Source organism: Carassius carassius, chromosome 16 (genome assembly GCF_963082965.1).
Source record: "Carassius carassius chromosome 16, fCarCar2.1, whole genome shotgun sequence".
Lineage (NCBI taxonomy): Eukaryota > Metazoa > Chordata > Actinopteri > Cypriniformes > Cyprinidae > Carassius > Carassius carassius.
In genome coordinates, this window is record NC_081770.1 from 14,658,688 (window position 1) to 14,673,307 (window position 14,620).

General features: G+C 42.1%; 1 protein-coding gene across 4 annotated transcripts in view; it reads left to right on the plus strand.

Moving 5' to 3' along the window:
* The first annotated feature begins 1,901 nt into the window (after positions 1-1,901).
* Positions 1,902-14,620, plus strand: part of LOC132159641 (pyruvate dehydrogenase E1 component subunit beta, mitochondrial-like) — a 77,273-nt gene continuing 64,554 nt past the window's right edge. Inside the window, exons 1-2 of one of the 4 annotated variants that reach the window (XM_059569213.1) lie at positions 1,902-2,000; positions 2,096-2,155. In XM_059569213.1, the coding sequence (XP_059425196.1) occupies positions 1,923-2,000; positions 2,096-2,155 (138 nt within the window). In that variant the 5' untranslated portion in view covers positions 1,902-1,922. The remainder of the gene's footprint in view (positions 2,001-2,095; positions 2,156-14,620) is intronic. The other 3 variants (XM_059569214.1, XM_059569211.1, XM_059569212.1) reach the window with 3 other exon arrangements.

Here is a 14,620-nt window from a genome sequence, read left to right on the forward strand (position 1 = left end):
AAATAAAACTGATGTCATCCATTGTACGAACAAATGACCACAACCTTTCCGCTAAGGAGCTAATTGCATCCAGACTACGAAATGCACTCAGCGCCATGTCTTGTGAACATGAGGCATCAATCAGAGCGACCGGAAGACTACTTTTAATGTTCTTCGTAAGTTTGCGCCTCAGTCACATTAAAAGTGTCATTCCAATCACTGATTATTATTATTTTTATTATTTTAAATACCGCAGCTTTTGCGTTTTCGCTAGACTTAAAATGTAAACGATTTTTTCGACCGAGCTGAGATTTAAAAAATGGCGCTACCGGAAATGCTTCAAGACCAGACATGTGCAGTAGTGTTCCAACGCCTTTGTGATTGTTTACATCTTTGAAATCATAGATATACATAATAAAGGATAGCACTGCTGGCCAATGGAGGTCGACGTCCGACACTTTTATAATATATTACTATTATAATAAACAATTAGAATTATTAGATGTTTATTTTAACTTCTTCAGGATTGGGCCATTTACTAGGCTTTTCCCCTCGACACTGCACTGTGCCTACTTCAGAGATCACTGTTCCCAGCTATTTTGGCCTACCATCAAATGTCTGACCTCTTTAGAAAACCGAGACCCTGTAGTTTCTTAGGAAATAATCAGAATAATTGTGTGAAGTACTGGCACAGAGCTATAGAGGCTAGAATATTGTTTTTTCTTTCTGTCGGATAACAAGCATCTCAACTGACCACATTTCAGCCCTCTAGGTCACTTGATATGATTTTAGAAACACAACTGAGCCCAAGCACCAGGTCTTGTGAAACTGTGTGCAAATGTAGATCAATATAGAATGAAATATGAGTACTGTAGACCATTTATTTGCCTAGGTATGCTCATGCATTTTGTAAAATGCCCTATGGAAACTCCCCACATGACTTTTGGTTACCCAAAATGCATACTGACAATAAAAGGCTTACTGTGTGGCAACCTCTTGGTGTAGAATAATAATCCTGGTCTCAAATGAAAAGTAGCACGCAGAAGTTTCTTGTAGAGTATTTGGATTGTATGTCAGTGGTTCTGATATAGAATCACTACACAAAATATGGAATAATTACACAAAAGTGTAAGTTTTAATAATTACACAAAAGTCTTATAAAAGTGACATTTATTTGAAATAAAAATAGGTAGCTTCCCTGTTACAAATATACATAAAGAAATGCTCCATGTTAAAATCCCCACCCTGTAGAGAGAACTACTGTGTAAAAAAGTGACCCAAAAACATTGCTTGGGCTTATGCCCTTTGAAAAGGACAGTTTTATTGAGCTTTTGTCGCATGTTGTTGCTCTGTAAGGTAAGGTTAGTCATTTTAGCAATGTGGTGCAGCCTTAGCTTAAAAAACAGGGACATAACTAATGTTAACAGTGTATGGTGGTGGCTGTCTATGCCATACTGCGTTTCACAGATGTGCTCCGATGTAAACGACCTCTCGCAGTTTGATGGGCTGTGATTGTCTGGTACTGGGTGATGCCTGACGAATGACCCTCTCTGCTGCCCTGACAATCCTCACTGTGCCTCCTGATGGAATCACCAGACCTCCATTGTGTTTTAAAGTCAGCAGGTAGTAGCTTTGGTCCTTGATAACAGATGGGGATGGAAGATCTTCTCCTGCTGCAGAGGACATATGAGGACATTTGAGGTGTCGATGACAGCTGGTAGGGACTCTGGGTGACAAGATGGCCGCCGGGGATGACATTAGACTCTGCTGTAAGACATCTAACCTTTATGTATATCTAATTTTGAAATGGTCTATAAAAAAATTGCCCTTTGATGCACAATAACAGTCTGACCGCAACTGCTGATCTGTCATGTTTCAGCTTCACTGACTGGCCGCTATCCTATTCTGATTTCACAACTCACCCTCTGATTGGTTGAAACCGCATGCATAACAGTCTAGCCCCCAGACAGAGGACACAGTCAAACATGGCTTATCTGAGATCTATCCTGCGTTCAGGGAAGGTATTTGTGTGGAAATATGACACATTTGCAACATATTACGCTCATAAAAATGAGATGAGAGTTTTGAGACTGATGGCATTGTGTTTGTCTTTCAGAATGCCGTTCCAGCAGTTTTGCGGCGGGAGTTTCACAGGACGCTGCCGGCTGCGGTGCAGGTCAGAGATGCTGCTCTCACCTTAAACAGATGCTGCATGACACTAAACACTAAAGCTTCAGAAAACACCTGTAAATGTGTTGAATATTAGTATGTGTTTGGGTGTGTGCAGTGTTGGGAAGGTTACTTTGGAAATGTAATAGGTTACAGATTACAAGTTACCCGGTTTAAAATGTAATAGTAGTGTAACTTTTTCAATTACTTTATTAAAGTAATGTAACTAATTACTTTTGAGTACTTTTTGATTACTTTTCTAAATTTGTGAAAATTAAAGAATAATAAATAAAAGCATATACATCAACTTAAATACAGTTATCTAATAAGCATGTGACGTATTCTGTGTACTAAACTCCTAAAACATTGGTGTTTTTTTTAAACTGCGGTCTCTTTGTATATGATGATCAGTGTTGGGAACGTTACTTTAAAAAAGTAATTAGTTATAGTTACTCACTACTTGTTCCAAAAAGTAACTGAGTTAGTAACTGAATTACTCTATAATAAAAGTAACTCGTTACCAGGGAAAGTAACTATTTGCGTTACTGTAAAAAAAAAAAAAAAAAAGTTGTTATATGTTAAAGAATTTTTTTTTTTAGCAGTTTTCACAAGTCAGTTGAAATAAGTAGAACAGACAGGTGTTCGTACATAACTTTCGAGATTTATTGCACGTCAACAGACAGCAAGAGTTTTATCCTGCACTGACTCTTTGTAAAAAAAGTGTTTTTGGCCACTAGCTTTGTAGATGCGTGTGTCACACATAATAACATGCACATTCTTGCCTTTGACTACAATGAATTTGAAGTAGTGCTTATATCTCCACCTTGAAAATGCCAACTTTTCATCGGATTGCTCCTGACTCGCCATTTCTCCTGCTGCTGCGAATCTCTGTGTAGCTGTTGCGTGTGTGTGACTTTGTGTGTTTGGTGACGCTGGGGAGTGTGTGTAAAAACACTGGCTCTGATTGGCTACCATGAAACACATGACTCTGCCTTAGCCAATCATAATCGCTTATCTCGTTTTTAACCCACCTGCTCACTCGCTGTGTGAGCCAGGGGTGCGTTCGGATTGCATATTAAATCAATGCATAGTAACGCACCGCATTTAACGTTCAGTAACGTTAACGGCGTTGTAACGACGGGAAAAGTTATTAGTTAGATTGCCCCGTTACTGAAAAAATAACGTCGTTACCTAATGCCGTTCTTTTAAACGCCGTTATTCCAAACACTGATGATGATATATGATGATAGTTTTCTCAAAATAAGTAAAATGCACATTAAGTGACACAAAGCAGTTCTAGAAATTATGTTTATGTGCTCGTGTACTCCTTTATTGAGATGGCAGAGGTTGAAAACTCTGCGAGCTTCAGTAGGCCTATGTGTGGTAAATGAAACCATGTCTTTGCCATTAATTTACAGGAGGGGCGGACTGGGGCGAACTTTTGTTTTAGTTTTTTTGCAAATGGTTTTGTATTTATTTTTAAATAAATACATTTGTAAAATAATTTTACATTTTTGGTTACCACATTAAACAATAGTAACCATTTTCTCTGGATTTATAGTTAAATATTAAAATGTAAATTTTCGTAAGGGTTGTGTTGTTGTCTGTCGTAGCTCCCCCTAAACCTATAAAAAAATAGGATTTTTTTTCAGATAAATTCCTACTGTAACATTACAACTGATAATAATGATGTCCTTTATATAGTATTTTGAGTGATGACTGGTGAGCAACGTGCTGCTGCTTGATTAAATAAATAAAAAAAACAAAGACAAAAAAGCATCTTTACAGATGAAACTGACCTAAAACCCTGAACAGTAGTTCTGCTTCTCTGCTCCAGCTGTGCGCTTCCACAGTCCACTCTATTCTCTCTCTCTCTCGCATTGATTACTCTGAGTCTGATCCAAACCGTTTGGCGGAGGCGTGGAGAGCGCGCGAGTCATGACTAACACTTCATGACTTATTAGAGATTTAATTATCAAATGGCGGATTCGCAAATGATTGCTTTAGTACATTCGGCAGGCAATTATACAACAATGATATTAAATAGTGGGGCAAAATCGGCTGCCAGGCCACCGGGAATTGTCCCGGTTCTCCCGGTTTCCAGTCCATGCCTGATTTCCACAGACAGGCAGAATGTGCAAGTCATATAGGCTATTGCATTCCTGGAGCTTCACAGACACTAGTCCATGTCATGTTTTGATTCAAGTGTACTGACCTACTTTTGATTTAGTCATCCAAAATGTGGGATATTCCGTCCGCGTTAGGCATTCCGTTTTTATGACTGGATTCTATGAACCAGACTGTATTTCCGCATCCCGGAAATTATTAGGGCGGTATGTCTCAGAATAGTCAGTGCAGTTTGGGAAAGAAATCAGTTAAATCTGTATGTGGATGTGTGTAAATATTCAAATGTAATCCCCTTTGTAATCGTAAAAAATTTCATAAGTAACTGTAATTTAATTACTAATTTTTTCGTAGTAACTGTAACTAATTACAGTTACAATAATTTTGTAATTAAATTACGTAACGCCGTTACATGTAACTAGTTACTCCCCAACACTGGGTGTGTGCTGTGGTAAAACCCTAGACTGTATAAAATTCACCCCCTCACAGCTGTCATGAAGGGCAAAATTAGCTAAATACATTTTTTTAACCAAGCTGTAAACGTTTTTTTTCTGCTGTAAAGTTGGGCATTTTAACATGGGGAGTCTATGGGACTGACAGCCAGCCTCAAGAGGCCAGTCGATGAATCGCACTTAAGACACAGCAGTCTCAGGACAACAGCGTCAAGCCGGAAGTGGGCGGAGCAAAAGTTATATTACTAGACATAGCGCCTCGTAGTGTTTTGGATGGCAATGGCAATTGTATTTATATAACACTATTTACTACAACCAGAGTTGACCAGTGTGCTTTACAACATACTATCTGAAAACAGCAATAACACAATGAAAAATAAAAGTTAAACCAAGAACAAGGAGAGAAAAAAAAGGTAACACTTTCTATGAAGCCTGTATTTATAATATATTATAAGGGTATTCTTAATGCATTATAATGAATGCATAATGCATTATAAAAAAAAACCTTATAATATGTTATATCAACTCATGAATAATCATAACAACAATTTTAATACATCATAATACTTAGATATTTCCGGTTATAAGTTTAAGTATGATTATTTATAACACACAATGAACACCATATTAAATCAACTTCATTTACAGTATAATAGACTGTATCATATCTTGACATTGTTTATTTCAGATCTGCACGGTATCTTACTACAGCTTGTGAGTTGTTAGATGTTTAGTGTTTCTGTGGAGCTAATGTTAATTAATTGATGTGAGCTTAATACTCCAAAAAAAAAAAAAATGTTTTATATGGTTACATTTTATTTTAATTTTCCCCTTAATCAATCGACTATAAGCAACTTTGCAACTACATGCCAACTAACTCTCATTTTAGTACTAGTATGCTCAAGAATGATAGACTCTAGTATAATAGAATGAGTTTGCGTACTTGCAAAGACACTTATAGTCAGTTTATCTGTTGGTTGACCATCAAAATAAAGTGCTAGCATATATTTACAGTATAGCACAAATACTAATACTCTAATAAGCCCTAGTTGATATGTAGTTACAGAGTTACTTGTCAACAGCTGTCTAAAGGTTACCATCAAAATAATTATATTACAATAAAATAGTTCAAAGCAAATGTGTCATATTACACATTCATCTGATCTGATATCTGATCTTATGGCTGTTTGAGAGAAAAACATGTTATTATTAATATTATTATTACTACTTATAAGTGGTATTTGACTACTTTAAGTAAAGTAGCACCTGAAAAAGAAATGAGATTTATAATACCTTATAACTATGAGAAGTATAATCCACTGTAAAAGTTGATGCAACATGTTTATTGTGTTATAAATCATTATACTCTTAAAAGCTATAACCACAAATAAGTAAATATTATAATATATTAAAACTGTTCTTGTGAATATACATTAGATGATACAACATATTATAAGGTTTTTTATAATACATTTATAATACATGCCTTCATTATAATGCCTTAAGAATACCCTTATAATATTTTATAAATACAGGCTTCATAGAAAGTGTTACCGAAAATAATAATAATTTTAAAGTGTTAAAGTGCATCTACGTTGATGTCAAGTCAGCATATTATTATAAGGATTTAATCAGATGATAGATAGATGAGGTAGATAGACGAGGACGCTTGATGATTTGAATATTTGAATTTTTTTTATATTATAATTACAAAATACACATTATCATACATAAGTAGCAAAATATTTGAAAAAATAAAATAAAATAAAACAAATTTAAAAGCAAAACAGGCACACATTTAACAATAATTATAAAAAAAATAATAAAATAAAATAAATCAAAACTCAAGAAACATGCAATTTATTTTGAGGCCCCTTTTGTCCATGTACTCACTGAGAAAGCTGTCCATGTTATCCTTGTATTGGAATTGAAAACAAAAGGTTCTTTGGCCAATTGTTGAACATATTTTTTTTTCATACCAAAATATATAGTAATTTGTAGAAAAACTTAGACCTTTCAAGCTTTTTTCAAGAGACCACCATTTTAGTATTAGACAAAAATCAAACTGACAAATAAGGAAAAGCAAATATTAATATATCATCAAATTGAATTAAGTCCCAATTATCTTTTTAAACAACTTACAGCTGTAAAATCAAAGGGCATCTCAAGGACCATGTACAGAGCATACTGGGGGAAAAAACGATTTAATACAAAGGTCAAAGAAGGCACTTTTGTTTTCCATTCTAATGAAAATTAAGTTTTATATACAGTATATATTAGGACTGTCAGTTGATACAATTTTTTTAATCTTATAAATTACATTATGTGTCTATAAATTGATCTAATTAATTACAAACTAATTAATTACAAAAATAAATAAATAATTTATTTAATTTAACATAAAATTGATTACACGTTTTGTCAGGAGAAAGCAGGCTGGATTCAGATGCGGGTAAACTCAAGGCTTTATTTAAGCAGAGGAGGCAGAGAAGATGAGTCACGTTTCACAGGTTTCACTCATAGTGAGAGGATGAGAAGCAGATGAGTCAAAGCAGATGAGTAATGTTCCACAGTAGTACGTATAACCGCCGAGACTGGAGGGATGACAGCTGGAAGCTACTAGGAGCTCTGGGCTTGTAAGAACAAGGGCAGAGAAATCAGCTAAACACACTGGAGCCTGAGGACAAGACACGACAAGGTGAGTACAAAGAGCTGCTAGAAGATCTATTGGTACGAGTAACAACAGTCTGACAATAGACAGAGAAACACAGGGAATAATGAAGGGGAAAAATTAGAAGGACATAGAGAACAGGTGGCGAGCAATTAAGGTTAACAACGGGGAAACAAGGGAGGCGGGGAAAACACAAACAGGCAGACGCGGTGAGCTGTCAAACCATCCAAACACACACAAAAACATACACACACCAAAAAGGCAGGTGATTAGCCCCGAGACCCGACAGTACCCCCCCTCCCAGGAGCGTCACCTGGCGCTCTAGGAAGGGGCCTACCTCGATGCCACCGGAAGTCCTCAATCAACGAGCGGTCCAGAATGTCCCGGGACGGCACCCAACACCTCTCCTCTGGACCATACCCCTCCCAGTCCACAAGATACTGAAACCCCCTGCCGCGGCCGTATAGGTGATCCATCCACAAGACGAGGGGGTGGGGGGGTGGGGCGACTACAAGCAGGATTAAGGGGGGAAGAGAACACAGACTTGACCCTGGAAACATGAAACACCGGGTGAACCCAACCAAGAGTAGGAGGGAGCTTGAGCCTGATCGCCACCGGACTAACCACCTTGGTGATGCGGAATGGCCCAATGAATCTGGGTGCCAGCTTACGAGAAGGCGCCCGGAGAGGCAGATCCTTGGTAGAAAGCCAAACCCGTTGACCATACACATAGGCAGGAGGAGAGGACCGGCAACGATCAGCTGCAGTCTTGGTTCTGCCAGAGGTTTGGATCAAAATCCTCCTGACTTTCTCCCAGGTGCGACGGCAGCGCTGGACAAAAGCCAGGGCGGATGGAACCGCTGCGTCAGGTTCCTGTGATGGGAACAGAGGTGGATTATAACCAACAGCACACTCAAAAGGGGACATACCTGACGCGGCCACAGGAAGGGTGTTATGAGCGTATTCTGCCCAGGAGAGCTGCTGGCACCAGGATTGTTGGATGCTAGACAGTGGAGCATTCTTCCTAGATCCTGGTTGGCCCGCTCACACTGCCCATTGGTCTGGGGATGAAAACCTGAAGACAGACTTGCAGAGGCCCCAATCTGTCTACAAAATTCCCTCCAGAACCTGGAGACGAACTGGGGACCCCTATCTGAAACCACATCCACCGGTAACCCGTGGAGACGGAAGACGTGATCCACCACCAGTTGGGCGGTCTCCCGGGCAGAAGGCAGCTTGGGCAGGGGGATAAAATGAACCGCTTTGGAAAAGCGATCCACCACCGTGAGAACTACAGTGTTACCCTTCGACGGAGGAAGCCCAGAGACGAAATCAAGGGCAATGTGTGACCAAGGACGGGAAGGGATAGGGAGAGGATTCAGTAGACCATCAGGAGGGCGATTGACAGGCTTACTTTGGGCACATGTGGGGCAGGCCAACACAAACTGTCTAACATCTGCGGCCATAGTAGGCCACCAGAAGCGCTGTCGGATGGCAGACAACGTTCTCCGAATACCTGGATGGCAGACTAACCTGGATGAGTGACCCCACTCAAGGACCTCAGAGCGCAGCGCAGCCGGCACCGGCAACCTGCCCACCGGGCACTCTCCCGGCACCTGCACCCCTCGACCGGCCTCCTCAACTCGCTGCTCGATACCCCATGAAAGAGCCCCGACCACCACCCCCTCAGGAAGGATGGCCTCAGCCGCAAACTCCCTCCCCGGAGCACCGAACAGGCGAGAGAGGGCATCGGGCTTGGTGTTCTTAGATCCCGGCCGGTACGAGAGGGTGAAGTTGAATCTGGCAAAGAAGAGTGCCCAGCGGGCCTGACGCGAGCTCAGCCTCTTGGCCGAACGGATGTATTCAAGGTTCTTGTGATCCGTACAGACCAAGAAGGGCTGCACTGACCCCTCCAACCAGTGACGCCACCCACCCAAGGCCAATCGTACCGCCAACAGTTCTCTATTGCCGATGTCATAGTTACGTTCTGCAGGGCTTGAGACGACGAGAGAAGAATGCACAAGAGTGGAGCTTCCCATTATCAAGGGAACGCTGAGATAGAACTGCGCCAACCCCAACGTCCGAAGCATCAACCTCGACAATGAACTGGGCCTCCGGATCTGGAACCAACAGAACAGGTGCAGAGACAAAACGGGACTTTAAAATGTCAAAGGCTACCTGCGCTTCCCGGTTCCATCTGAAGGACACCTTAGTGGAGGTTAAGGCTGTGAGCGGTGCAGCGATCTGACCAAAATTCCGGATGTATCGCCGGTAGAAGTTGGCAAAACCCAGGAAACGCTGCAGAGCCTTCCGGGAGTCAGGGACCAGCCACTGGGCGACAGCTTCAATCTTAGCGGGATCAGGCTTGATCCCCTCCGTAGAAATAATGTGGCCAAGGAACGTAACTGACTCAGCGTGGAATTCGCACTTCTCCGCCTTGACAAACAACTGGTTTTCTAGCAACTGCTGGAGAACCCGTCTAACATGCTGGGTGTGTAATTGGAGAGAAGAGGAGAAAATCAAGATATCATCCAAATACACAAACACAAATTGATTAATCATGTCACCCAGCACGCTGTTGACGAGTCCCTGGAAAACGGCTGGAGCATTGGTAAGACCAAACGGAAGAACCAAGTACTCGTAGTGTCCCGAAGGGGTGTTAAATGCCGTCTTCCACTCGCCCCCCTCCCGAATGCGCACCAAGTGGTAGGCGTTGCGCAGGTCTAACTTGGTGAAGACCCGAGCTCCCTGCAATAATTCAAAAGCAGAAGACATTAAAGGTAGGGGGTACCTGTTCTTGATAGTAATGTCATTCAAACCTCTGTAATCTATACAGGGGCGCAGGGAGCCGTCCTTCTTCTGAACAAAGAAAAAACCTGCACCAGCGGGAGAGGAGGAATGGCAGATGAGCCCAGCCTGAAGTGACTCACGTATGTACTTGTCCATGGCCTCTCTCTCAGGACCTGAAAGGGAATATAAACGACCCTTAGGCACAGAAGAGCCCGGGAGGAGATCAATGGCACAGTCGTAGGGGCAATGCGGAGGTCGCGAGGTGGCCCGGGCCCTACTGAAGACCGCCCGAAGATCATGGTACTCCGCCGGAACACCAGTCAGGTCAGAGGGGTCCTCCTGAGGAACACAAGACACAGAGACAGGACGAAAAGCAGCACCCAAACACGACACGTGACAAGACTGACTCCAGGCTAAAACAGAATTACTGACCCAGTCAATGTCTGGATTGTGCTTGTGCAACCATGGGTGTCCCAGAATTAAAGGAGCCTTAGGGGAATCAGTAATGAATAGTTCAATCAGCTCACAATGGCTGCCAGCAATATGAAGGTTTATCTTGGGTGTGACGTGGGTGATTGTGGTAAGGGGACGGCCAGCTAATGACCATGCTGATACGGGACTAACCAAAGGAATAAGCGGTATTCTCCAACGTTGAGCCGAGGCAGCATCAAGGAAGTTCCCCTCAGCCCCTGAGTCCACAAGGGCGAGTCCAGCGTGTGAACAACTCTGGAAGGAGAGTTGGAACGGCAGCTGAGTGCGTGCTGCAGGAGAGCTTGAACTGAGAACCGTGCCCACCAGGACTCTCCGCCTCACTGGTGGGCCCTGGCTTTTAACGGGCACTGAAGGGCGAAGTGGCCTCCCTTGCCGCAGTATAGACATGCCCCCGACGACAGACGCTCCTGCTTCTGTGGTGTAAGCCGTAAACGACCCAACTGCATGGGCTCTTCCGAGGGCTGTCGGCCGGCTGAACTGGCTGAACTGGCTGAAGAGGACTCTAGGTGGCGCCACGGGGCGGGTGTTTGCCGTTGTTTGCGGCGGCGGCTGAGACGACCCTCAATACGGAGTGCGAGATTAATGAGATTATCCAATTCCCGCGGGAGCTCTATGGCCGCGCTCTCATTCCAGCCGCATGCCGCAGCTAAAGTCTGGAACTGGATGGCATAGTCAGTGACGGAGCTCCTCCCCTGTGACAGTCGCGATAACTGGGCCGCCGCCTCGTCACCCTGAGCAGAACGATCAAACAATATGGCCATCTCTTGACTGAAATCCGCGAAGGTGGCACAACAGGGAGCCCGCGATCTCCATACGGCAATCCCCCATTCGCGGGCACGGCCCAGCGAGCATTGGGAGAGAAACGCTTGACAGGCGTTAGGATCGCCATCATAGACCGGCGGGTTGTTGGCATGGGGTTCGGACTCGTGGGACATACCGGTGTGAAGAACGGACCCCCGGCTCGTTGCCTCTCGCTGAAGGCTGTCCACCCATGTGAGAGTTCGGAGACTCGGGCACTAAGAGCGTCCACATCCTGCGCGGTGGTGTTGTGCTGGGTGGCATTCTGCCCTAACAAAACTCCCTGTTGAACGAGAGCCGAGCGAAGCGGATCAGATCCCGCTGAATCCATAATCTGGTCAGACTGTTCTGTCAGGAGAAAGCAGGCTGGATTCAGATGCGGGTAAACTCAAGGCTTTATTTAAGCAGAGGAGGCAGAGAAGATGAGTCACGTTTCACAGGTTTCACTCGTAGTGAGAGGATGAGAAGCAGATGAGTCAAAGCAGATGAGTAATGTTCCACAGTAGTATGTATAACCGCCGAGACTGGAGGGATGACAGCTGGAAGCTACTAGGAGCTCTGGGCTTGTAAGAACAAGGGCAGAGAAATCAGCTAAACACACTGGAGCCTGAGGACAAGACACGACAAGGTGAGTATAAAGAGCTGCTACAAGATCGGAGCTATTGGTACGAGTAACAACAGTCTGACAATAGACAAAGAAACACAGGGAATAATGAAGGGGAAAAAATTAAAAGGACATAGAGAACAGGTGGCGAGCAATTAAGGTTAACAACGGGGAAACAAGGGAGGCGGGGAAAACACAAACAGGCAGACGCGGTGAGCTGTCAAACCATCCAAACACACACAAAAACATACACACACCAAAAAGGCAGGTGATTAGCCCCGAGACCCGACACGTTTAGGCTACAATGGCTTTACATAAACTATTCAACATAAAATAAGATAATTGGAGAAACATCTCAGTTCTTCAATGGAAGTCGTTGGTAACCAAATCTTCAAAATACCTTCTTTTATGTTCCACAAAAGAAAGTATGTCATTCAGGTTTGAGTAAATGATTTTTTTTTATAATACTCTAAACAAGAAACTAAAACTGCCAGCAGGAGGCGGTAAATGTCCTTATGAGTCTTTCATTCGATTTGTTCAAAGGCTGATTCATTCAGGAGTTCAGTAGAAAGGTCACCAGGGGGGCAGGGTTTCATATTTTTTTGAAGCACCCCCGGGCGCCACCATTGGCTAGCGGACCCCCACCTGCTGTTAGCATTCCATTGACTCCCATTCATTTTGGCGTCACTTTGACAGCGAATAACTTTACATCTGAGACGTTTAAATACTCCATTTGTCCATTTATTATGTCTAAAGAAACACAAAAATGTACAAAAGGCCCCATTACCCGTATCTTACGTGGTGGCCCCGTAGAAGCAGTTTTTGTAACAATAGGCTAACAATTGCATCAGAACCTGTCGCACAGTAGAGAAATTACCGTATGGACAGGAGGAGAAGCTCGCAGGCAATCTTTTACTGTCTATGAGGCAATCGGGGGGATGTGGAGGCATAAAGTCAAGGGAGAGGCCCATAGAGAGTCCATAAAAGACACGGGACAAAATTATTCAACAACGTCTGCAAGATTCGGTGGGTGATTCAGATTTCTCTTGGCACAGCTATTAGAAGATTTAAAGGTTGCTCACGTGACATCTACGTCATCAAGCTCAGTTTGAGTCTGCGCAGTACGCCCGACCCCCAGGAAATGATTGCTTCTAATTGACTTCACTTGTCTCCGTTGAATCCAATGGGGTCACTTTGTGTCCATTTCTTTTACTGTCTATGCAGCCCACTTTATGATTGGGCTTTTGAATCATTGGTTCACATGATTTGTTCAAAATGCGTATTTAATCAAAAAAGTAAACACTGCTGTGTCTCTCTGAGTTGCACAACAATTCTTCTCTGGCTTTAGTTTATAGGTGATTTTATTATAAAAATAAAAAGAATTACCGCTCAGTTTGAAAGCAGCTGATGGCGATTTAGTGTTAATCATAGAACCTGCTTTACTGAAGTAATGTGAGTGACAATAGCATGTGAAATATATACACATATTTATTTATCTTCCTTTTCCTCACTATCAATATGAAGATCCAACAGTCAACGGAGCCAGCCAGCTGTTGTGGAACATTCTAAAATAGTAGAATATCATTCAGTTACATAAGAATATGACAACACGTCATTTGTATTAGTAGCTTTGTTTTATGAAAGCCTTATAAATCTCACCCTGTTTTTGATCAGCTACTTTATCTATCTATCATCTGATTTAATTGTTATAAAAATTAAATGCTGACTTGACATCAACGTAGATTAAAACTTTGAGAAGATCCAAAACACTATGAGGCGCTATGCTTAGTAAGATAACTTTTGCTCAGCACACTTCCGGCGTGGCGCTGCTGTCCTGAGACTGCTGTGACGTAAGTGTTCTGCGGTTCTGCAGCTGGGGGTTATTGCACTTGTTGGCTTCACGAAAGAGAGTGGGAAGTTGCAGCTCGGGTAATAACATGGTATTAAGAACCATGATGAATTTTAAATTTGTCTTTATGTACTTTGGTAATTTGGACATTTGTCATGTTTTAATTGACATTCTTTGGTAATATACCATGTAATGCCACATTTTTCCATGTGTACCATGGTAAAACCATGTTATTTTATGTACCATGGTAATAATATGGTATTTTGAACATTTATAGTGTTTAAATGGACATTATTTGTGTATATACCTTGGTCATGCGATAGTTTTTCATAAATTACAAGTCAAGTCTGCTTTATTGTCAGTTCTTCCACATGTACAGTACATACATACAGAAAATTGAAATTGCGTTACTCTCAGACCCTCGGTGCATACAGATAACACTAACAGCCTAAAAATGTAGATCAAATATAAAATATAAAATATGACTACAATAAGGGCATGTAAAAAAGTAATAAAAAATAAAGTTAAATAAAGCAGCACAAGGCACATGGCAGATAGAGTGCAAACAAAAAAGTGAACAAACAGTGCAGATAAAAAGATTTTTAGAGCAAAAAAACTTATTCAGTCTCATTAAAGTGACAAATGGGCTCAAAGAGCAGTTCTTTTATTTAAACTGACTGATGAGGCAGTAG